Source organism: Bubalus kerabau, chromosome 13 (genome assembly GCF_029407905.1).
Source record: "Bubalus kerabau isolate K-KA32 ecotype Philippines breed swamp buffalo chromosome 13, PCC_UOA_SB_1v2, whole genome shotgun sequence".
NCBI lineage: Eukaryota > Metazoa > Chordata > Mammalia > Artiodactyla > Bovidae > Bubalus > Bubalus kerabau.
In genome coordinates, this window is record NC_073636.1 from 74,719,051 (window position 1) to 74,742,671 (window position 23,621).

The 23,621-nt window shown below is 44.4% G+C and overlaps 1 protein-coding gene across 1 annotated transcript; it reads left to right on the forward strand.

Moving 5' to 3' along the window:
* Window positions 1–1,272: 1,272 nt before the first annotated feature.
* On the forward strand, window positions 1,273–14,685 carry LOC129626003 (trophoblast Kunitz domain protein 1). Its single transcript, XM_055545117.1, has 12 exons — window positions 1,273–1,366; window positions 3,557–3,640; window positions 4,713–4,784; window positions 5,999–6,097; window positions 6,593–6,676; window positions 7,741–7,812; window positions 9,021–9,119; window positions 9,615–9,698; window positions 10,815–10,886; window positions 12,093–12,191; window positions 13,507–13,702; window positions 14,148–14,685. Coding segments are annotated over exons 1-12 (1,056 nt in total). The 3' UTR covers window positions 14,149–14,685.
* The last annotated feature ends 8,936 nt before the right edge of the window (window positions 14,686–23,621 follow it).

Sequence of the window (23,621 nt, forward strand, 5' to 3'; positions counted from 1 at the left end):
TGCACTCTAATTTACAGCTTGCAGTGCAGCAGAGCGCATGTGCACGGACTCTAAGTCAGATCGCTGGGTCCAAATCCTCTCTCTACAAGCTATGATATAAGCTAATTGCTTTATTTCTTTATATCTCAGGTCCCTCCTCAGTAACACAAGGATATGTCAACAATTTCTCCCCCTTTCTTTAAAGATTTTTTAGGATTAGATGAACTCCATATTTCATGTGTCTAGGATAATGCTAGTTACATTAAAGAATCGAAGTTTTGCCTGGAGAAGTTACTCATTACTGTTTTTATTACTACTAGAAAGGACTTTGCCTTCTAGGGAGAAGGAAAATATGGCTGTTGCATCCATTGGTTCCATGGCAACCACATGGGTGCACAGCACGTGTCTCATGTGACTCCTGAAGACTTGGGGTTCTGAGAGGTTTAAATCCTCAGGCAAAAAGGTAGGAAAATGCAGAGCTGGTACCCAAACTGAGGTCCTATGGCCCCATCGACAGAGAGGGAGAGAGCAGGAGGAACTGTGTGGATACGGTGTTCTTCTGAGGTTGCCTGATGTCCACTCAGGGAGACCGCTGTCCTGTTGGTGAAACCAGGTGAGGGATGACTGCTGGACATGCTGTGGAGACAGATTCAGCTCCCTGTTTCCCCTGAGCCACCCCCATTACTCATTTTTTGATGCATAAACAGGGTTATTGCCCAGGACACCAGCACCTTCACCAGCTAAGTCCCTTCCTGGAGCAACGTCTGGTAAGGTGCACGTGTGCACCCACCGGAGAAGCTGTGGCAATGGCTGTGGGAAGGTGCCTGTGTCACACCTGTCATCTGAGGGGGGGTCAGGACATCGAGGTCCAGAGGAGACGACACCTGCAGCTGGCTGAAATGGAGGGCCTGGTTACCACACTGCTGGTCACTGGTCTGTCCTCTGATCTGCCCTCATCCACCTACTTATCATTCATCACATGCCAGGCGCTGCTGTAGGGGCTGGGATGCTCCCTGACTGTCCATATAGGACAAACTCCATCTCTCTGATCACAATCTGTGTTTACATGAGACCCACAGGCATCAATGAGAAGTGCTCTTTACTGGGCTTTTGAGCCCTGCAGACAGAAGCAGGAGGCATGGTTAGGTAGGGAGATTACGCAATAAACAGGACTGACCCAACTCCTCCCCTTGCCCACTCCCCTCCTCATCACCTGATCCCACCCCTCAGCCAGGATATTAAAGCTCAGTACATCCCCAGCATCCTCAGGAGCCCTCCTGCAAGGCCACCAAGATGAGACGCCTCTGTCTCTCCACAGCCCTTCTCTTCCTCCTGGTTATCCTGGTGGACAGCACCCCGCTGAATATACACCATATCCAGGATGAAGGTAGGTCCATCCTCACCTCTCTTCTACAGCTTCTGGGAAAATGATAGAAGTCCATGGAAGGGGGCAGGGCAGGTGTGGAGTGGTATTTCCAACCATCTCTGGATTTCTCCTGTCATGGTCAGGATTACTGTCTGTTTTTTCTTTGGTCTTGGCAGCACTGGTCTTCCTCCCTGTGGAAGGATATTCTCTAGTTCTGCAGTCTACTCTCTGGTTGTGGTGTGTAGCCTTCTAGTTGAAGTGGCTTCTTTGTTGCAGAGCAAGGGCTCTAGGAATTGGGCTCATAAGTTGCAGTTCACCTTCTTAGTTCCTGCAAGGCATGTGGAATCTTCCCAACCCGGGACAGAACCCATGTCCCCTGCCTTAGCATGAGCATTCTTATCTACTGGACAATCAGGGAAGACTTAACTTGCAAAGGTTTAACTCCACTGATATCTTGACTCTCATAAAGATATATATTACAATTTATACATATTTAACTCTACCAGATCAGGGTCCCCATTTTGGAGACTCTCTATTCCTGTTCCCTGTCATGTCCCTGAACCTCACTATAGTGTAGTAATAAAAGTAAGTAAAGTGAAAGTTGCTCAGTCAGGTCCAACTATTTGCAACTCTATGAACTGTATAATCCATGGAATTCTCCAGGCTGGAATCCTGGGATGGGATCCCTTTGCCTTCTCCAGGGGATCTTCTCAACACATATAGAAATCATGTCTCCTGCATTGCAGGTGGTTTCTTTACCAGCTGAGCCACCAGGAAAGCCCTGCATTGTAATAGAAAGCTTCAAATTTGTACCATCTCTTAGTTAATGGCCTAGTTCTCCTAAAACTGTTGGGGTTTCCTGCCGTTAGATGTCATGAGATGAGTCAGAAGAGGCAACTCAAGGGAATCTCAAGTGGTTGGTGTCCAGGAAATGACAAGCATGCCTTTACCGTTTGCAGTTTTCAACAACTGCCATTCCAGCACCTCTGAGGAGAAGGGAGGAAACTGAGAGTGAGATCAATCACAGTGGCTGACACTCCAGCCAACATACCTGCTCAGTGAACCCTCGGGAGAAATACATAAGAACTGGGCTCAGAGAGCTTGTGGGTTGATGAATACAGGAAGCTGATATGAAGCTGTGCTCACTAGGACACAGAGGCTGGGTACACCTCCCTCCTTCTTTGCCTGCACATCTCTTCCATTTTTCTGCCTCAAGTTCTATTTTGGGAATGCAAGCAATGGTTTTCCGAAGTTCAGCCACTGGTTCTATTGAGTTGTTGAATTTGAAGATGGGGTTATGGACCTGCAAGCCTCCCATTTTAATTATTTGGTCACAAGCATGCTTGACATGGGGTCTCATGGCTGGCATCTGAACTGAATATTCTTGAGCCCTCAACCTACAGAATCTGCAATAGCTCCATTGATTCCCCTCAGATGTAAATGGACTTGTTGGACACCTAGTGGATGTTTGGGGAATTGGTTGCTGTTGGTAGAGACACCACATATTTGGTGCCAGGGAAAAACACAGAATCACTCACCCCTGTGATTTGGGGCTCAGGTGATGCTCCAAAAATGGAGAGCAATGAAAGTACACATTGCAACCAGAAACTGATCTTAGTTATCTGTATTTCCAGAGTTCCTGGGAGAATCAGGGAGTGTATCAAATGGGTTGTAACATGCTAGTATCTTGTCCTGGCCCTGCCACCCGCATGCCATGTCCTGGAACAAGTCATCTGCAATTTTCTCATCAGAGCAGGAGATACATGTTACATGGGTTTTGGAACAGATTACCATTCATATGTATGAGGAAGTGAATCGCATTTCATGCTGATTTCCTACATTGTACACCAATATATGTTAATCTAAAAAAATTTGAAAAAATTTCCTTTACTATTTTGTGCAAGAAAGAATATTTATGTGTCAAATAGTGAGTGTTCATCTATCATGAAAAATAATCAGAAAGACCTGGAATAAATGTGTTGCAGGGAGTGTAAAAAACAGGCCGGTGTAGGTTGAGCACTGGGACCAAAGCTGAGACAGTATTAAGGAAGTGTCCAGGTCTTTCCCACGTTCCCTTCTGAGTATTGTTTATTATCCATATTTGTCCCTACCCTTGTCCAGTGTGGACTACTATTTTATTTGCATATTTGATTCTTACTTGGTTCATGTCCCAGACTTCCTGAAACTGTTAGAATTTACTGTCTTTCATAGGTGTGGAGACAAGCCATGGAAGGGGACCTGAGAAGCGTTCAGTCATAGATGTGGTTACAAGCATCATCGACGGTGTGGCTACAGGTGTGAACTTTCTGCAACTCTGGGGAGAGGAGAGGGCACTGAGATTGAGAACAGGCACCAATGGCCAATGATTCAATCAAAATGCCTGTTTGGTGAAACCTCAATAAGAATCGATAAATATGCATTTCAAGGAGCATTTGGGGTGGTAACACATGATGTGATGTGAGGGTCCTATGCTTTCTAGGGCGTGGAGGCTCCCCAAACCTCCACTTCCACTTTGCTCTGCACACCTCACTCATTTTGCTGTGCCTAGGTTTATCCTTTATGATAGTGTGACATCCATGTGGGGTGGTCATCCTCAGTATGGTCATCAGATTTACTGAGTTATTGAACATGGAGTGGGGCAATGGAACTTCCCAGTTTTAGACACATGTCAAATCAGGGGTGACTCGGGATAACATGGCTGGCATCTGAACTGAGGACTGTTCTGAGCCCTCAATTTACACAGTCTATACTAACTCCCTGGATTTGCTGTCAGAATTAAATGGCCTTGTTGGACACCCAGTGGGTGTTTGGAGGAATTGCATGTTGTTTCTAGAGACATCACAGGTTTGGTGTTGGAAACCCAGACTCATTCTCCCTGTGCTTTGGGAGCTCAGGTGAGTCCTGCGGACAGGGGAATAATGAAGGTAGGACACTGACCCAGAGGCTCTCAGCATTTATCCATATGTTCAGAGTTCCAGGCAGAAGAGGATAGTATATCAAGTGTTGTGACAGGGAAGTATCTTGTTCAGACCCTATCAGCCTCATGACGTCTCAGTCAGGTCATTTATAGTCCTCATCTGAACACCAGATAAGCGGTAAATGACTTCTTTGAACATCTACCAGTCATAAAACTAAACAGCTTTTCACATTTCATGACCACCTTTGGTCATTTTCCACCAGAGGATATTTATGAAAAGATTTCTCTACCTGCTCCCTTGGGCTCGTGTGACAAAGGCTGGCACAATATTAAAATTCTCCTGGCCTTTTCCTTTGTCCACTTTTGCCTATAATTTTATTTTCCATATTTGAAACTTGTCCTGGTTCATGGTTCAATATTTCTGAAAATTTGACATTTTTTCTTTCATAGGTACCAAGATTGTCAAAAATGGAGCCGGTATACTAACAGGATTGGCTGAAATAATCACTAAAGCAATTAAAGGTTTGAACTTTCTGCACCTATGGGGAGAGGAGGGCACTCACTGAGACTGAGATCAGTACCACTGGCTGACGATTCAATACTTATGCCTGTTGAGTGAAACCTCAGCACAAATCCATAAATATTGGCTGAGAGAGCTTATGAAGGGGGAGCAAATGGTCCTGAGGTGAGGGTGCTCTGCTCAGGAGGGCGTAGATGCTCTGCCTAACTCCACTCCTCCTGTGCCCTAAAGATCTCCTCCATTTCACCATTTCTGAGTTTTTTTCTGGACATTAATTTGAGAACAGTGATTAAGAGTTTTCCTGAGATTGGTCGCTTGTTCCATTGAGTGTTTGAGCATGGAGGTGGAGTGAGGGAAATTTCGAGTTTCAGTCACTTGATCAGAAGCATGATAACTCGAGAACACATGGCTGGCCTCTGAAGTCAGGGCATCCTTGATACCTCAACCTGTGGCATTGGCCCTGACTCCACAGATACGGTATCAGAAATCAAGGGACAGTGAGAGGCCTGTTGGGTGTTGGGAATTGGATGGTTGGGGGAAAAACCACGTATTTGGCATTAGGACAAAACCCAGACTCATGCTCTCTTTTGATTTGTGGTCTCAGGTGAGGCTTGGGGAGACATGAGTAGTGAAAGTAAGCACGTGGACCTGAAAACTGTCACCAGTTCTCTGTATTGTTGAGCTCCTAGCCAATCAATAGTGTATCAAATGGGTTGTGACATGAGAATACTGTATCCTGACCAGTCCACCCACATGCTTGTGTCCCGGCACAAGTCATCTGCAGTTTCCTCATCTGAGCAGGGGAAGCATGTACATGAGTTCTTAGAACAGATGATGAGTTATGAACAGAAAGACTTTACTCACGTCTCATGACCAGATTTGTCCATTTTCTACCACAAAGTGTTGATCTGAAAAAAATTCTCTACCTGCATGCTTTGGCCAAGTAAAAATATTTCTTTATCAAATAATGTTTATTTCTGTATTATTGAGAGTAATCCAAAGATATTGAACCACAGAGGAGGACAACTGCCTGGAAAGCAAGAAACACAGTCCCTGTGGGTTAGCCTGTGGGAGCAAGGCTGATACAATATAACGAAAGTCTCCAGGCCCTTTCCCTTGTTGTCTTTTGACTGTCATTTTCTTATCCATGTTTGATCCTTTTCCTGTTTCATGGACCAGGCCTCTTGAAACTCTTGAAATTTACTCTCTTTCATAGGTCAGGTGATGATTTCCAGAATACAGTTTGATAACCATACACGAGAGGAATTGCCAACACTCAATATTGAATACTCAACACTCAGTGAGGAAAATAAAGGTTTGTAGCTTCTGCATCTCAGGGAAGAGGGAAGGGCTCTGAGGTTCTGATCAATGACCAATGATTCAATCAATAAGCTTATTTCTTAAAACCTCAACAGTGCATAAATATTTCATGGTGAATTTTGCGCATGTTCCGCTAAGATGTGTTAATGTAAATAATTTTTTAACTACTTACTTTAGGCAGAAAAGAATATTTAGGTGTCAAGTAATGAGTATTATTCTTTCATGAAAACTAATTAGAAAAACCTGGGATGAATGTTCTAGAGGGAATGTAAGAAAGAGCCCTGTATAGGATGACTCCTGATACCAAAACTGAGACATTATTAGGAAAGTTTCCAGGCCCTTTCCCATGTCCCCTTTTGACTATTGTTTATTATCCATGTTTGTTCCCTCCCTTGCCTAGTGTTGACTACTATTTTATTTGCATATTTGATCCTTACTTGGTTCATGTCCCAGACTTCCTGAAACGGTTGGAATTTCCTGTCGTTCATAGGTGTGGAGACAAGTCATAGAAAGGGACCTGAGAAGCGTTCAGTCATAGATGTGGTTACAAGTATCATCGACGGTGTGGCTACAGGTGTGAACTTTCTGCAACTCTGGGGAGAGGAGAGGGCATTAGATTGAGAACAGGCACCGCTGGCCAATGATTCAATCAAAATGCCTGTTTAGTGAAACCCCAATAAGAATCCATTAATATGGGCACTCAGGGAGCGTTTGGGGTGGTAGCACACGGCGGTGATGTGAGGGTCCTGTGTTCTCCAGGGCATGGAGCCTCCCCACACCTCAACTTCCACTTTGCCTTGCACTACTCTCTCATCTCTCTGTGCCTAGATTCATCCTTGATGAAAACATGACATTCTTTTGAGAGTGGTCTTCCTGAGTATAGTCATCAGATTACTGAGTTATTGAACATGGAGTGGGGTAATGGAACTTCCCAGTTTTAGACACATGTCAAATCAGGCGTGACTAGGGATAACACGGCTAGCATCTGAATTGAGGACTGTTCTGAGCCCTCAACTTACACAATCTATACTAACTCCCTGCTGTCAGAATTAAATTGCTCTTTGGGCACCCAGTGGGTGTTTGGAGGAATTGCATGTTGTTTCAAGAGACACTACTGATTTGGTGTCAGGGAAACCCAGACTCACTCTCCCTGTGTTTTGGGAGCTCAGGTGAGTCCTGTGGACAGGGGAGTAATGAAAGTAGAGCCTCTCAGCATTCATCGATATTTTCAGAGTTCCTGGCAGAAAAGGATAGTATATCCAGTGGGTTTGACAGGGAAGTATCTTGTTTGGACCATATCACCCTCTTGCTTGTGACTTAAGGCTAGTCATCTGTAGTCCTCGTCTAAACAGTAAAGAAGTGCTAAATGAGTTGTTTGAACGTTTACCAGTCATAAAACTAAACAGCTTATTCTCATTTCATGGCAAAGTTTGGTCATTTTCCACATGGAGAGATTCATGAAAAGTTTTTTCTACCTGCTTCCTTGGGCTCCTGGGACGAAGGCTGGTACAATATTAGCAAATTCTGCAAGCCTTTTCCTTTGTCCACTGTTGCCTATGATTTTATTTTCCATATTTGAAACTTATCCTGGTTCATGGTCCAATATTACTGAAATTTTTGAAATCTTTTCTTTCATAGGTACCAAGATTGTCACAAAGGGAGCCAGTATACTAACAGGATTGGCTGAAATAATCAATAAAGCAATTAGAGGTTTGAACTTTCTGCACCTATGGGGAGAGGGGAGGGCACTGAGACTGAGATCAGTACCACTGGCTGATGATTCAGTACTTACGGCTGTTGAGTAGAAACCTCAGCACAAATCCATAAATGTTGGCCAGAGAGTTTGTGAGGGGGGAGTAAATGGTCCTGAGGTGAGGGTGTTCTGCACAGGAGGGCGTGGACGCTCTACCTATCTTCACTCCTCCTGTGCCCTAAAATTCTCCTCCATTTCACTGTTTCTGATTTTATCCTGTACCTTAATGTAAGGACAGTGAGTAAGAGGTTTCCTTAGTTTAGTCACTGGTTCAACTGAGTTTTTGAGCTTGGTATTGGGGTCATAGAAAGTGCACTTTCAGTCACTTGGCAAAACATGATAACGCGAGTCCACATGGCTGGCATCTGAAGTCAGAACAGTCTTGAGAACTCAACCTGTGGCATCGGCACTAACTCCACAGATATGGTATCAGATGTTAACTGACAGTGGTCTGCCCCTTGACTGTTGGGAATTGGATAATTGGTGGAAAATCCACGTATTTTTTTCAGGAAAAAACCCAGGCTCACCCTCCTCTGTGATTTGAGGCCTCATGTGAGGCCTGGGGAGAGGTGAGTAGAGAAAGTGAGACCCTGGTCTGGAAAATCTCATCAGTTTTCAGTATTTTCAAGTTCTGAGCCAATCAGTAGTGTATCAGGTGGGTTGTGACATGGCAGTATCTAGTCCTGACCAGTCCACACACAGGCCTGTATCCTGGGCCAGTCATCTGCAGGTTCCTCATCAGAACAGGGGAAACATATTCCATGAGTTCTTTGAATAGATGAAGAGTTATGAATGGAAAGTCTTTGTTAATGAATCATAGCCAGATTTGTCCATTTTCCACCACAAAGTGTTGATCTGAAAAAGATTTCTCTACCTACCTACTTGCTTTGGCCAAGTTAAAATGTTTCATTATCATATAATGTTTATTCCTGTATTACTAAAATAATAAAAAGACGGAGAACCACTCAGGAGCGCAAAGCAGGGAAACAAGAAACATAGCCTTTGTGGGGTGGCCTGTGGGAGCAAGGCTTATACAATATAACGAAAGTCTCCAGGCCCTTTCCCTTGTTGTCTTTTGACTGTCATTTTCTTATCCATGTTTGATCCTTTTCCTGTTTCATGGACCAGGCCTCCTGAAACTCTTGAAATTTATTCTCTTTCATAGGTCAGGTGATGATTTCCAGAATACAGTTTGATAACCATACACGAGAGGAATTGCCAACACTCAATATTGAATACTCAACACTCAGTGAGGATAATACAGGTTTGTAGATTCTGCACTCGGGAAAGAGGGAAGGACACTGAGATTGTGATCAATGACCAATGCTTCAATCAATAAGCCTAATTCTTGAAACCTCAACAGTGCATAAATATTTCATGGTGAATTTTGTCCATATTCCCCCAAGACGTGTAAATCTAAAAACATGTCTTTAATCTCTTACTTTGGGTAAGAAAGAATATTTAGATGTCAAATAATGAGGATTCTTTTTTCATGAAAAATAATTAGAAAATTTGGGTTGAATATTTTGCGAGGGATGTAAGAATGAGCCCTGTCTAGGATGACTCCTGATACCAAAGCTGAGACATTATTTGGAAAGTTTCCAGGCCCTTTCCCATGTCCCCATTTGACTATTATTTATTATCCATATTTGTACCCTCCCTTGTTCATAGTAGACTACTATTTTTTGTGCATATTTCATCCTTAGTTGGTTCACGTCCCAGGCTTCCTAAAACTATTGGAATTTCCTGTCTTTCATAGGTGTGGAGACAAGCCATAGAAGGGGACCTGAGAAGCGTTCAGTAATAGATGTGGTTACAAGTATCATCGATGGTGTGGCTACAGGTGTGAACTTTCTGCAACTCTGGGGAGAGGAGAGAGCACTAGATTGAGAAAAAGAACCACTGGTCTATGATTCAATCACAGTGCCTATTTAAAGAAACCTCTATAAGAATCCATGAATGTGGGCATTCAGAGAGCGTTTGGAGTGGTAACACATGGTGGTGATGTGAGGATCCTGTGCTCTCTAGGGCATGGAGGCTCCACACACCTCAACTTCCACTTTGCCCTGAACTTCTCACTCATTTTGCTGTGCCAGGATGTATTCTTTTTGATAATGCGACACTCCGATTCAAGTGGTCTTCCTGAGTATGGTCATCAGATTTACTGAGTTACTGAATGTGGAGTGGGGTGATGGAACTTCCCAGTTTTAGACACTTTATCAAATCAGGGGTGACTCGGGATAACATGGCTGGTATCTGAGCTGAGGACAGTTCTGAGCCCTCATCTTACACAATCTATACTAACTCCATGGATTTGCTGTCAGAATTAAATTGCCTTGTTGGACACCCAGTGGGTGTTTGGAGGAATTGCATGTTGTTTCTAGAGACACCACAGATTTGGTGTCAGGGAAACCCAGACTCACTCTCCCTGTGAGTCTCAGGGAAGCTCAGGTGAATCCTGGGGAGTAATGAAAGTTACTCATTAATCCTGGGGGAGTAATGAAAGTAGGACACTGCACCCAGAAGCTCTCAGCATTTATCGATATGTTCAGAGTTCCTGACAGACGAGGATAGTATATCAATTGGGTTTTGGCAGGGAAATATCTTGTTTGGACCCTATCACCCTCATGGCATGTGTCCTCAGTCAAGTCATCTATAGTCCTCATCTGAACAGTAGATCAGGCTAAGTGAGTCTTTTGAAATTTAGCAGCCATAAAACTAAACAGATTTTTTTTCATTTCATGGCAAAGTTTGGTCATTTTCCACCAGGAGAGATTCATGAAAAGATTTCACTACCTGCTTCCTTGGGGTCATGGGACAAAGGCTGGTACAATATTAGCAAATTCTCCAAACCTTTTCCTTTGTCCACTATTGCCTATGATTTTATTTTCCATATTTGAAACTTCTCTTGGTTCATGGTCCAATATTGCTGAAAGTTTTGAAATCTTTTCTTTCATAGGTACCAAGATTGTCACAAAGGGAGCCAGTATACTAACAGGATTGGCTGAAATAATCAATAAAGCAATTAGAGGTTTGAACTTTCTGCACCTATGGGGAGAGGGGAGGGCACTGAGACTGAGATCAGTACCACTGGCTGACGATTCAGTACTTATGGCTGTTAAGTGAAACCTCAGCACAAATCCATAAATATTGGCTCAAAGAGCTTATGAGGGGGAAGCAAATGGTCCTGAGGTGAGGGTGTTTTGCTCAGGAGGGCATGGAAGCCCCGCTCACCTCCACTCTTCCTGTGCCCTAAAGATCTCCTCCATTTCACTGTTTCTGATTTTATCCTGAACCTTAAAGTGAGGACAGTGAGTAAGAGGTTTCCTGAGTTTGGTTGCTGGTTCGATTGAGTTTTTGGGCATGGAGTTGGGGTCATGGAAAGTTCAACTTTCAGTCTCTTGGTCAGAGCATGATAAGGCCAGCCCACATGGCTGCATCTGAAGTCAGGGCAGTCTTGGTATCTCAACCTGTGGCATCGTCACTAACTCCACAGATATGGTATCAGAAGTCAATTGACAGTGGTCTGTCCCTTGGCTGCTGGTTTGGATGGTTGGTGGAAAAACCATGTATTTGGTGTCAGGAATAATCCCAGACCCACCCTCTCCTGTGATTTGAGGGCTCATGCAAGGCTTGGGGAGAGGTGAATAGAGAAAATAAGACCCTGGACCTGGAAAATCTCACCAGTTCTCTGTATTTTCGAGTTCTCAGCCAATCAGTAGTGTATCAAATGGGTTGGGACATGGCTGTGTCTTGTCCTGACTAGGCCACCCGCATGCTTGTATGCTGGGGCACGTCATCTGCACTTTCCTCATCTGAACAGGGGAAACATTCCATGAGTTCTTCAAATAGGTGACGAGCTATGAAGATAAAGACTTTGTTTGCTTGTCGTTACCATTTGTTCATTCTCCACCATAATGTGTTACTCTGAAATAATTTCTCTACCTACCTACTTGCTTTGGCCAAGTAAAAATATTTCTTTATCAAATAATGTTTATTCCTGTATTATTAAAGTTAATCAAAAGACGTTGAACCACGGAAGAGGGCAACTGCAGGGAAACCAGAAACAAAGCCCTTGTGTGGTAGGATGTGGGATGAGGGTGAGACAATATTACAAAAGTCTCAAGGCCCTTTATCTTATTGTCTTTTGACTGTTTCTATCTTGTCCATGTGTGATCCATTTCCTGTTTCATGAAGCAGGCCTCCTGAAACTCTTGAAATGTACTCTCTTTCATAGGTCAGGTGATGATTTCTGGAATACAGTTCGATAACCATACACTAGAGGAATACCAAACACTCAAGATTGAATACTCAGCATTCAACGAGGAGAATAAAGGTTTGTAGTTTCTGCACCTCGGGGAAGAGTGAAGGACACACAGATTCAGATCAATCACCAGTGACCGATGATTCAGTAAATATGCCCATTTCTTGAAACCTCGACAGTGCATAAATACATAGTTCAGAGTTTTCTGGGTGGTGAATACGATTGTGAGGGTGCAGTTCTCACAAAGAAATGGAGGCTTGGCACACCTCCACACCCCCTTTGCCCTACATGTCTCCTCCATTTCACTGTTTGTAAATGCTTCATGTATATTATCTGAGAACAACAAGTAAGTGTTTTCCTAGGTTTGGTCATAAGTAACTGTCAGTTATTGAACATGAAGGTGAGTTCATGGGCTTCCCCATTTTATCCATTTGGTCACAAGCCAAAGTAAGTAGGGACCACGTGTCTGGCACTAAACTGGGGACAGTCATGAGTGCTTAACCTTTGGGATCTGCACTAACTGCTTGAATTTCAAATCAGACGTCATTTCAATAGGGGACGCCCAGTGGGTGTTGGGGAATTCGTTGATGGTAGAGCCTGGTGGGCTGTGGTCTCTGGGGTCACACAGAGTCGGACACAACTGAAGCAACTTAGCAGCAGCAGCAGCAGCAGCAGAGACATCACAGATTTGTGTTAGGAGAAACCCAGGCTCGCTCTGGCCCGTGGTTGGGGGCTTGTGTTACCTTGGGTACAAGGAAGTAATGAGCATAGGACTGACTCCAGATACTCTTACAAGTGCACTGTATTTTCTGAATTCCTGGTAGAATTAGGTATTGTATTAGATGGGTTGTGACATCATAGCAATTTGTCCTGACTCTACCACCTGCATGCTCTGTTCCTGGGGAAAGTTATCTGCAGTTTCCTCATCTGAAGAGGGGAAATATGTTACATGGATTCTTTGAACAGGTTAACAATCATGAATATAAAGAATTTATGCCCTGCTGCCTTAGTGTCTACAGCACTGGAGAGTATAGTTTCCTGAGAGGGGATTGAACCTATGAGACCAGTATTGGAAGCCAGATTCTTAACCACTGGATGACCTCGGAAGTCTCACAGATGATTTAAGACTGTTCAAATACATTATACCAAACCTCCTTAGAAGACTGCATGAGGAGATATACATTTGTACATGATTACTACATCATGTCACCCTAGCAACATTCATGATTCTGTCCCAGAAAGGAGGTTTTCAAATGGTCTTTTCAATCTGGCATTCCTCCACAACCTTAACATTCTCTATGGCAAACGAACTAGGGGCTCTAGCTGTTGTCTTTGTATGGAGCTTGATGACATCCTCATAACTGAGCCATTGCCCCTCTCCTTCCAGCAGCTCCTAAGCCTGCCCTCTGCCTGGAGCCTAAAGTAACAGGTGGCTGCAATGCCGTGATGACCAGGTACTTCTACAACGCCCAGACCGGCCTCTGCGAGCAGTTTGTGTATGGTGGCTGTGAAGGGAATGGAAACAACTTCGAAAAGTTAGAGGACTGCATGAAGACCTGCTCTCAAGAGGCAGGGTCCCTGTGGTAAGACAGGGGCCAGGGCACAGGAGGAGGGGAAGGGCTGGGGAAAGGGGCGGAGCTCAGGGGGCCACACACCATTCACCCTGCACAGTGTCTTCCTCCTCGCTGCTGTCAGGAGGAGAGGCTGCAGTGTCCTGCGAAACCACACTGAGCGAGTTCTCCAGGGAGAGGATGGCAGAAGGTCAACCCCTGATGCCTCTTTGTGGTCATCTCAGCCTGATCACATGCTCCTCTTTCTCAGTTGGGGACACTGACTCAGCCACCCTGCAGGGCAGGTCTGCAGTGCTTCTGGGTGCCCTACATAGTCTTGGAAAATTCACTTCCTTCTTGTTCATGGTTCAGGAATGTGGTTCCATATTTTTTTGAAAATATGGGATCTATTAAGTTGACCATTGTCTAGGTCTGGGGCTATACTGATGGCAGTCAACAAGCTCCTTTCTTTTTGCAGAGGACATGCGAATAATGGATTCAGGAACTCTGAAGTCCGAGGAGGACCCCTGCAGGGCTGGGCTGTGGCTGCGTCTGAACCTCTTCAGTCTCCTCACAGTCCTTCCTTCCCCAACCATCCTTAGGAGAGCCTGCCTTTTCCTTTCCTCCATTGGTCAACGTGTCTAATTCTGTCTCATCCAGCTGGTTCTCAGCCCCATGAGAGCACGTCTTGTCTTTACCCCTAGCACTTCACCCAGTTCCTGACACCAATGAGACAGTTTATAGTTATTTGAAGAAAGTAGGAAGGAATGTAGAAGCACATCCCTCATGACCAGAGTAACTGCAGAGCCTGCGGTGTAACACAGGACTTTTGTTTTCACCCCAATCCTCAAGGCATCTTCACCTTCATCCAGGTCCCCACCATCACTGCTCTCCTTGTGGGTGTCCAAGGTGGAATTTCCAGCATCCAGTTCTCAACATCAGTAATGAGAGGAGAGTTTGGTTTAAAAAAGCCCCTTTTCCACACAATGATGTTGCAATTTTCATTTCTGTAGCTTCAAACACTATGGTTTATATTTCAGTAAATGTATATTTAAAATTAAACTGACTGGAGTCTGTTGTTTATAATTACAAACCTTAACAAATAGTGTCCATGGAAATGGTGGTCCTCCTAACTGTTCTGCAGACAGTGGGCACCTCCCATTCCCCTTTGCAGAGACTGTGCCCTATTGGGTATAGGAAGCAAACCCATTATACCATCATCGACTCCTTAATATCATCACAAGCTACAGAGAACCCTGAGAGATACTCACATCAACTTGACAACTTTTCCTTGTTACTTTTAATCTCAAACTGGGGAGCAGATTGTCCTCCTGACTCTCAGAAGGAGAATGGGTATGAGACTCAGTTGTCCACTTACCTAAGATATCTGATTCCCTGAGATCACATGTGGGGAGGAGGGTTCATACTTCAGGTAAAGAAAGGTCAACTACTGTTTAGTATCCCTGGCTCTGTGTTAGCATTTTGCCTACGTTTTTCCATTAATCAAGCTAAGAATCCATCAAGGGAGGAAATGCAGGTGTAGAGATGGCACTTAGCTGCTGTATTCAGTGCCTAACATAGCAGATCCGACTCTTCCAAGCAAAGGGACTTTGATGATGCTTTCCTGCTCTGCTTCTGGGAAGATTTAGAATGAAGGCAACTTTGGAAACAGACAGTATCTGTTTCACCACAGACTAGTAAAGTTTGTCATGGAGACCTCCGCAGGTAGTAGTATTAGTATTTGAATGAATGAGAACACACAGGGTGTCGGCGCTGTTTTTCATATCTTTCCAGTCTTGGGCAAATTCTCAACATCTCTAGCTTTGCTTTCTTTAGTATAAATAATGATAAGACTTGTACTTTTCAATGTTTCCAGCCAGAGACCAGTGAAATATTCCACTTTGTCTTCTTGCTTTTCTCTTTCTTTGGAATAGTTTTGTTTGTTGCCTCCTGTACAGTATTACGGACCTCCAAACATAAGTCTTCAGGCACACTGTTCACAAGTTCTAATCCCTTGAATCTATTTGTTACCTCCACTATATATTCACAGTAGATTGGGTTTAAGTCATACTTGGTTGGCTTAGTAGTTTTTTCGCTTTCTTTAGTTTAAGCCTAAATTTTGTTATAAGACTCTGATGATCTGAGCTACAGTCAGTTTCAGGTCTTGTTTTTACTGACTCTACACAGTTTCTCCATCTTCAGCTACAAAGAATGAAACCAATCTGATTTCAGTGTTGACCATTCAGTGATGTCCATGTGTAAAATCATCTATCGTGTTGTTGAAAAAGGGTATTGGCTGTGACCATGCATTCTCTTGGCAGAATTCAGCTAGTTGCCTTGTTTCATTTTGTTCTCCAAGGCCAAACTTGCCTGTTACTCCAAGTATCTCTTGACTTCCTACTTTTGAATTCCAATCTCCAATGATGAATAGAACATTTTTTTGTTATTGTTGTTAGTTATCAGAGTTCTTCTATGTCTTCATAGAACCAATCAACTTCAGTTTCTTCAGCATCAGTGGTATGGGGATAGACTTGAATTACTGTGATGTTGAATGGCTTGCCTTGGAAACAACCCAAGAACAGCTGTCATTTTTGAAGTTGCACTCAAGTACTGAATTTCAGACTCTTGTTGATTATGAGGGCTACTCCCTCCAAAGTTAACTGCAGGCAGAGCAAGATGCAGTACTTCCTTGAGTTTGCTTGTGGGGTCAAGACTGCTTTTTCCACGCTGGTACAATGTTAGTCAAGACTCAATGCTCTTCCTCTTACTCCCCTTCAGACCATATTTTATTTTCCTATAATGATATCAATGACAGTTACATGCGTAATTATAGACAGGGCTCATCCTCATAGAGACTCACAGGAATTTTACTTTATCCACTCTCTTCAATGATGGGGCACTTAGCATGAGTATTAAATAGGAGAGTCATTTGCTTAGAAATATTTATCAAAATTTATCCTTTTGGTTCCGAGAGCATGGTTTCTTGAGTAGGGAAACAGCTGTAAACAAAATACAGTAAATAGTAATAATATATCTTTCTAGGAGGGAGACAGACAATAAAAATGTGAAAATCCTATGCTAGGTCTTGATGAGAGTCATGAAGAAAGGGAGTGATGGGGATTCAGAAGGTGGTAGAGAGTCCAGGAAACCCTCTGTGATAAAGAGGCATTCAGCTGCGGCTGCTGCGTGGCTTTAGTCGTGTCTGACTCTGTGCGACCCCATAGACGGCAGCCCACCAGGCCCCCGTTCCTGGGATTCTCCAGGCAAGAACACTGGAGTGGGTTTCCATTTCCTTCTCCAGTGCGTGAAAGTGAAAAGTGAAAGTGAAGTCGCTCAGTCGTGTCTGACTCTAGCTACCCCGTGGTCTGCAGCCTACCAGGCTCCTCCGTCCATGGGATTTTTCAGGAAAGAGTACTGGAGTGGGGTGCCATTGCCTTCTCCGAGGCATTGAGCAGAGTCTGTCAAAAAATGTGCTTAGTGTGTTTGAGAGGCAGATAGGACCAGGGTGACTGGAGCCGAGTGGATTAAGGGGAAGTGAAGTGGAAGGGGACCAGACAGAGAGGCTATGGGGACAGATCATGGAGAACCTTTTAGAACTTTAAGAATCAGGATCTGACTTTCAGAAAACCAGAGTCACTGAGGGATTGGTCATGGGGACATAGGCTAGGATTCACTTTGAAACAGAATCCTGCAGCTGCAGCTGAAGAATGACTTCTAAGGGATGAAGGGCAGAGACAGAGGCCCCTGGGCAGGCTGCCGCAGTGGTCCAGTGAGCCATGATGGAGTGTGTACCCATATTGTTCCCTGGGTCGATCTCAGTTCACTAGAAAAACATGAATAATGTGCTCTGTTGAGGTTTCGGTGGAGGCTTCATCACAATCATGATTCATTAAATCTTGAGCCATTTGTGATGGACTCACTCTCCAAACCCTCTCCTTTCCTTGAGGTGTGGGGGCTGGGAAAAGTAGAAGGTAGGAATTAAAACTCCTTCCTTAAATAATTACAAATTACTTCCTTCTTGGTGGCCATTGTGATCCTGAGAGCACTGTGGTTGCTCATTTCTAGGAAGGTTTAGGTCCTGTCCAGGTACACAGTGTACAGTTCTGGGGCTTCAGAGATTCAGTCAGCAGGTTCCTCTCCTTTTGCAGAGGCCGTGGGAACTGGGCTCCTCTGAGAGGCAGAAGTCCAAGGAGCACCCGGTCAGGGCTGAGCTCTGGCTGCTTGTGATAATATTCAGCCTTTCCCTCTTGCTTCTTAACCCTACCTTCTCCAGCAGAAATCTGCCTCTTTCCTCTCCTGTAGGACTACCTGCTTTACTCCTGTCTCATCCAGTTGGCTCTAAGCACCATGAGAATACGCACCTAGAACCATGCACAGTTCCAGGCACATAGGATACAGTCCATAAATATAGAAATAAGGATGGAAACAGTGCAGGAGAAAAGCTCCCTGTGACTGTAGTGAGAGTAGAGCTTGGGATGTGAATTCATGATTCTTGCTGCAATCTTCTTTGTCTCTACATCCCAACCTTCATCCTCCACCCAGCAGCACTTCGAGAGCCTTGGGAACATGGCTGCCTGGATGCTGCCAGAAAGGCTGGGACCACCTCATATTCTTGTAAATATGATTGACATTCATGAAGTCATGTCCAAAATCTTTGATGCATCATCTGTGTTAATATCAGACAGGTTTGCCTGGGTGGTGTTTGTATGCTTGTGTATTAGTGACGTTGACTAACAGGAGAAACCTGACTAATAGGCAGGTGTCTTCTTCCTGATTTTCAGCAGCTTGTCTTTCCAGCAAGTCACTTTTCCATAGCTGTATTTCCGTATCTCCATCTCTAAAAAAGAATAATAATACTTAGGTGATAAGATTGTTAAAGAAGGATAAGCTATCTCTTTTTCAATACTTACTGTGAGCCTACATGACAGGTCACAAGTTTAAATGCCCTCCAGGACATGTGAGTAATATAAATGGAAGCCTGGGGACCATAAAGAATGGTGGTGAGTATGGAAACTGGAGAGATGCTCCCCTCCTGAGAGTAGAGCCACTCTCTTTAGTTTACTATATGGGTTTCAAAGCGTGGTCCTTTGAGCAGCACCCTAAGCACCTGGGGAACCCTGTTGATGCAGCTACTCAGGTCCCAACCTGTGCTCCTGAATCAAAACTCTGGGGATGAAGATCTCAAATCTGTTTGACCAAATGGCTAAGGGATTCTGATGCTTATGCAGGTTTTAGACCCTTGGCCCTTGTTAAATTACAGGACTGTGATGCCAGTTTGTTAACTTTTTCCAGCATTCATATAATTTTTTTAATATGAAATTTTCCTTTGTGAAATTGTATAAATGTTTAAAATGGTGAAATATACTCTGGGGGATCACCATACATATATTCCAGCCAGTTTTGCAACCTCTGGCTTAGGCTCTTCTGTTTAATCCTGATAATAATCTTTCAGAAACATACTATGTGGTCCAAAAATTGAGGTGCTGTTTTATCTTGTAGTGAGAAAATGGTCACCTATTACTTGAATATGAATGCACCTCTCAGAGGGCACAGCATCTCAAATATCTAAATATGTTCTGTCTGCGCCAAGATCATTCCATCCATTTGAAGATGCAGCCTTAGATAGCATGGAATCCTAGATTGTCATTTTTCAGAAGGAGATACTGAGAAAAAAAGAAACAGAGATATGATCTGGGGTCCCAGAGGGTTAGATCACTTGTCTTCATCCAGAAGTCAGCTATAGCTTTGTTCCTGTCCTGTAATTTCTGTAAAGAGGCCTGCAGGGGCCAGGACTGTTTCTAATTAGAGAACACACTTCCGTGAGCAGGGAGCGGGGAGGGGGAGGGAGAACTGGCCCATCAGGGGGCTCGCAAATCTTGAGGTCTCTAACTTGGACCAGAGTGAGGGGGGAACATGAGCGGAGGACACTGGGAGAAAAAGACAGACAGATGGCAGGGGGAGAAAAGAGGAGCTTCTGATATTAAGGGGAGTCTCTTCTATTCCTTGGTCTCAGATGCAGAGACTGAGGCAGGAAGAGGAGAAGCGGCAGAGGGCCTCCTGAACTAGAATCCTCGTTGTACCATCTGCAGGTTTGTGTCCTGGGCAAGTGGCTTCACCTCTGAGCCTCTGCTTTCTCCTTGACACAGCGGGATGAGAATCTCAGATGCTGTAGGATGGACATGAGGCTAAATGAAATCATCCATGTGAGATGTCTCAGGAGAGAGTAGACCCTCCACTCACAGTGGCTTGTTTGGTGAGTTACTGGCTACTGATGCCCTTCTGTCCTGGGGCAGCTCATTATTGAGAGCTTCTGCCCTTCTCCAGGGAAAGGGTGTCTGTGCAGGAAGGCAGCCCCCTGCGTTCTCTGCAGCTTATCACCCAGCTCTGTGCCTGCTTGACATTTGGATGGACTTGCTCCTGGGGCTTCTGGGCACTGAGCCCAGCTCCCTCCTCCTTGAGCCTGGAGTGGAGCACAGGATGTGTGTGTGTGTGTGCATGCCTGCATGTGTGCACATGAGTGGAAAATGCTTGTCTGAGTGCAGAGGGAGGCTAGTGCTACGTGATTGTAACTGGGAGTGAATATACAGGAGTGAGTGAAGGGACTGTGGGTGTGTCACCCCTCACACCTCCCCTGTAGATAACAGCTATCAAAGCAGCAGAGTGCATGTGCACAAACTCTGCAGCCAGATTCCTGGGTTAAAAACCTCTCTCTCCACTCAATGACTGTAACCAACTTACATTATTTGTGTAGCTCAGGTTCCTCCTCTATAATATGAGGAATTATCAATACTTCCTCATCCCCTCATTTAGAGTTTCTGAGAATTAAATCTGTAAATATGTGTCAGGTGCTTGGATAATGACTGACATATAAAAGAATTTACATTTTATCTGTTGTGATTACTCATACTTTTATTATTAATAGCACAAAGGACTCGGACTTCTCAAGGAGAAGGAACATATGTCTGCTGTGTCCGTTGCTTCCATAGCAACCCCTGATATGGGCAGCGCTGGCCTCATCTGACACCCGAAGACAGGAGGACTCTGGGAGGTTTCCATCTGTAGACACGAAGATGGCAAAAGGCAGAGTCGGTCATAAAAAGGAGGCCGTGTGACCCCAAAAAACAACTGGGACAGAGAGGAGGAGGAAGTGGGTTGTTGCAGGAAATCTTCCAAGGTCCCCTGAAGTCCACTCAGGCAGGCATCTGTCCTGTTTGTGAAACCAGGTGAAGGAGGGCAGGTGGTCAGGCTGTGGAGACATGTTCAGCTCCCTCCTTACCCTCTGCCCCCTTCCCTTACTCCTTGTTTGAAACAGAAAATAGGGTTGTTGCCCCAGCAGGACATCACCTTCACAGCTAAGTTCCTTCAGGGAACAGCAAGGTAAGGAGCAGGTCTCCATCCAGTAGAGAAGCTGTAGCAATGGATGCAGGAAGGTGTCTGTTTCACACTGGTCTTCTGAGCTAGGTGAGGGTGTGTGGGGGGAAGTAATTGATATCCAGACGTGATGACCAGATGTGATGACCCCTACAGGAGGCTGAAAAGGAGGACCTGAGCTCATACACTGCTGTTCACTTATTCATCCTGTGATTTGCTCTCATCCACTCACTGATTGTTCATTCATGCCATGCACTGCTCTAGGTGCTAGGATCCTCCCTGAGTGACCATACTGGACAAAGTTCCACCTGTACAACTACAAAACATGTTTCCATGAGACCCACAAGCAAAGTCAATTTAAGCAGCGCTGATACTGGACAATTTCCCCAGGCAGGCTGAAACAGGACAATGGATAGTGGGGGAGTACACACTGTACAATATTGACCCCTGGCCCTTCTCTTCCTCACTCCTCTCCTTGTCTCTCTTCCAGTCACTGAACTGGGGTGTGAGAAGCTCAGTCAGCTGCCATCTTTCCTCACCTACCAGGCCATGGAGATAAGCCAGCTCTGCTTTTTGGCAACCCATCTTGCCCTCCTGGGCACCCTTGTGGCCGGTATACCAGGGTGTGAAACTAGCAACCAAGCCCAAGGCAAGTCTCTCCTCTCTCCTCTCTGGAGGTGGGGGATGAGGGGAGTCTATGGAAGGGTTTGGGTTGCATGGGTGGGGTGAGTGCTGCCAACCATCTCTGGATATCTTCTGGGAAGTGGGCAGTATAACTCCATGAACAATTTTTGACTCTTAAAAGGTATTACTATGTGTTCAGTTTTTTAAACAAAAGTATCCCAACTAACTCGAGCAGATGAGGGACCCCATCACTGAAACTTCCTTCCTGGATACAACCTTCTGTGTACACCTCAGTGTAGTGTAATCACAAGATCCACGTTTGTTTTCTGACCTCATTCATGCCCAGGCTTCCTGAGACTCTTGGTAATTACTGTCTAACTGTAAGTCATGAGATAAGTCTAGGATGGAAACCTAGATAGCGTCTGGATGGGACTGGACTCCAGAACATACCTTCAGGTGCTTAGAGGGTTAGAACTATCAACTCCCAGTCCCTCTGGGGAGAGGAGAGGCCACTGATACTGAGTTCAGTCACCAATGGCCAATGGTTCTATCAAATTGCCTACATCCAATCTTCAATTAAAACCCTGAATACTGGGTTCAGAGAGCCTCAGGGGAAGTGAACATTTCAAGAGATTGTGAGAGGGAAAAGTCCTGAGAGGACTTGGAGGTTCGGCACCCTCAAGTCCCCATTTTCCCTACACATCTACATTTCTTTATGCTTTATAATAACTGAGGGCACTAAGTAAAGGGCTTTCCTGAGTTCTGTGAGTGATTCTAATACATTATTGAATGTGGAAGTGGGTCATATAACCTCTGAATTTATAGCTCATTGGTCATTTGTATAAATGATCACAGGACTCGTGATCAACACTTGAAATGTAGCCATCCTCAGAAACAGAGCCCTCACCTTGTGGGGTCTGGGTCACCTCTAGGGATTTAGTGTCAGAAGTGACTTGACTCCTGGAATTTCAGTGGGTATTGTGGAACTGGTTGCTGTTGGCAGAAACCCTGCATATTTCGAGTCTGGAACTCTTCTCTCCCATTTGTGCCTGGTGTGAGGGTCAGGGTCTCTGGGACTATATTATGTGGGGCAGAGCACTCAGAACCCCTTTCCAGTTCTCTGCATCATCAGAATTTCTGGCAGAATCAGGTACTTGATTAAGTGAATTGTGACAGAAGAGTGTCTTGTCCTGGTCCTGCCACTCACATGCTGTGTGTTGTGGGGCAAGTCATCTATTATTACCTCATCTGAACAGGGAGACCAGGTTATGAGAGTTTTTTGAAAGGATTACCAGTCATGAGTATAAAAGTTTGCAAATTTATGGACAACGATGTCCATTTTCAACCAAAATGTTTTAGTCTGAAACACTCGTCTATATACATTTCCTTACCACCCATTCAAAAAAAATTTATGTGTCAAATTATCATTCTTCTGTTATGAAATTAATCAAAACTTTGAGAGACAGCTAAACTTCATCCCTCCAGTGGCAACTGCAGTAAGAGCAAGAAATGCAGTACTTCCTAGAGTTTTCTCAAGGTGCAAAGACTGTTCTTTCCAGGTTGGTACAGTATTAATCAATGCAAGGTGCTTCACTGTGCTGTCCTGTCAGACTACGATTTCATTATCCTATCAGGATATAGGATATTAGAGGAGACTCAAAATTATATAGACAAGCCTCATCATCAAATAGACTAACAGAAATTTTATTATATCCAGTCTCTTTAATGACTATGCACTTGGCATGAGTATGAAATGGAAGATTCATTTACTTGAAAAATATTTATCAAATATTTGTGCTTTTTTCCCTAGAAGGCATATTTCTTGGTGTAGGGAACCAGCTGTAAACAAAATAAAGTAAAATAATATGCTTTCTAAGTGGCTGACAGACAGTGAAGACAGGGGAAAATCCTATGGCAGATGGTGATGAATGCCGCGAAGTAAGAGAGTGATGGGATT

What these genes read in the sequence shown, in the direction of transcription:
- LOC129626003 (XM_055545117.1), top strand. Translation starts at nt 1,273, where the DNA reads ATGAGACGCCTCTGTCTCTCCACAGCCCTTCTCTTCCTCCTGGTTATC. An exon ending in ACTCAGTGAGGAAAATAAAG is followed by an intron (nt 6,098 to 6,592) that starts GTTTGTAGCTTC and finishes TGTCGTTCATAG; the next exon opens with GTGTGGAGACAAGTCATAGA. An exon ending in AATCAATAAAGCAATTAGAG is followed by an intron (nt 7,813 to 9,020) that starts GTTTGAACTTTC and finishes TCTCTTTCATAG; the next exon opens with GTCAGGTGATGATTTCCAGA.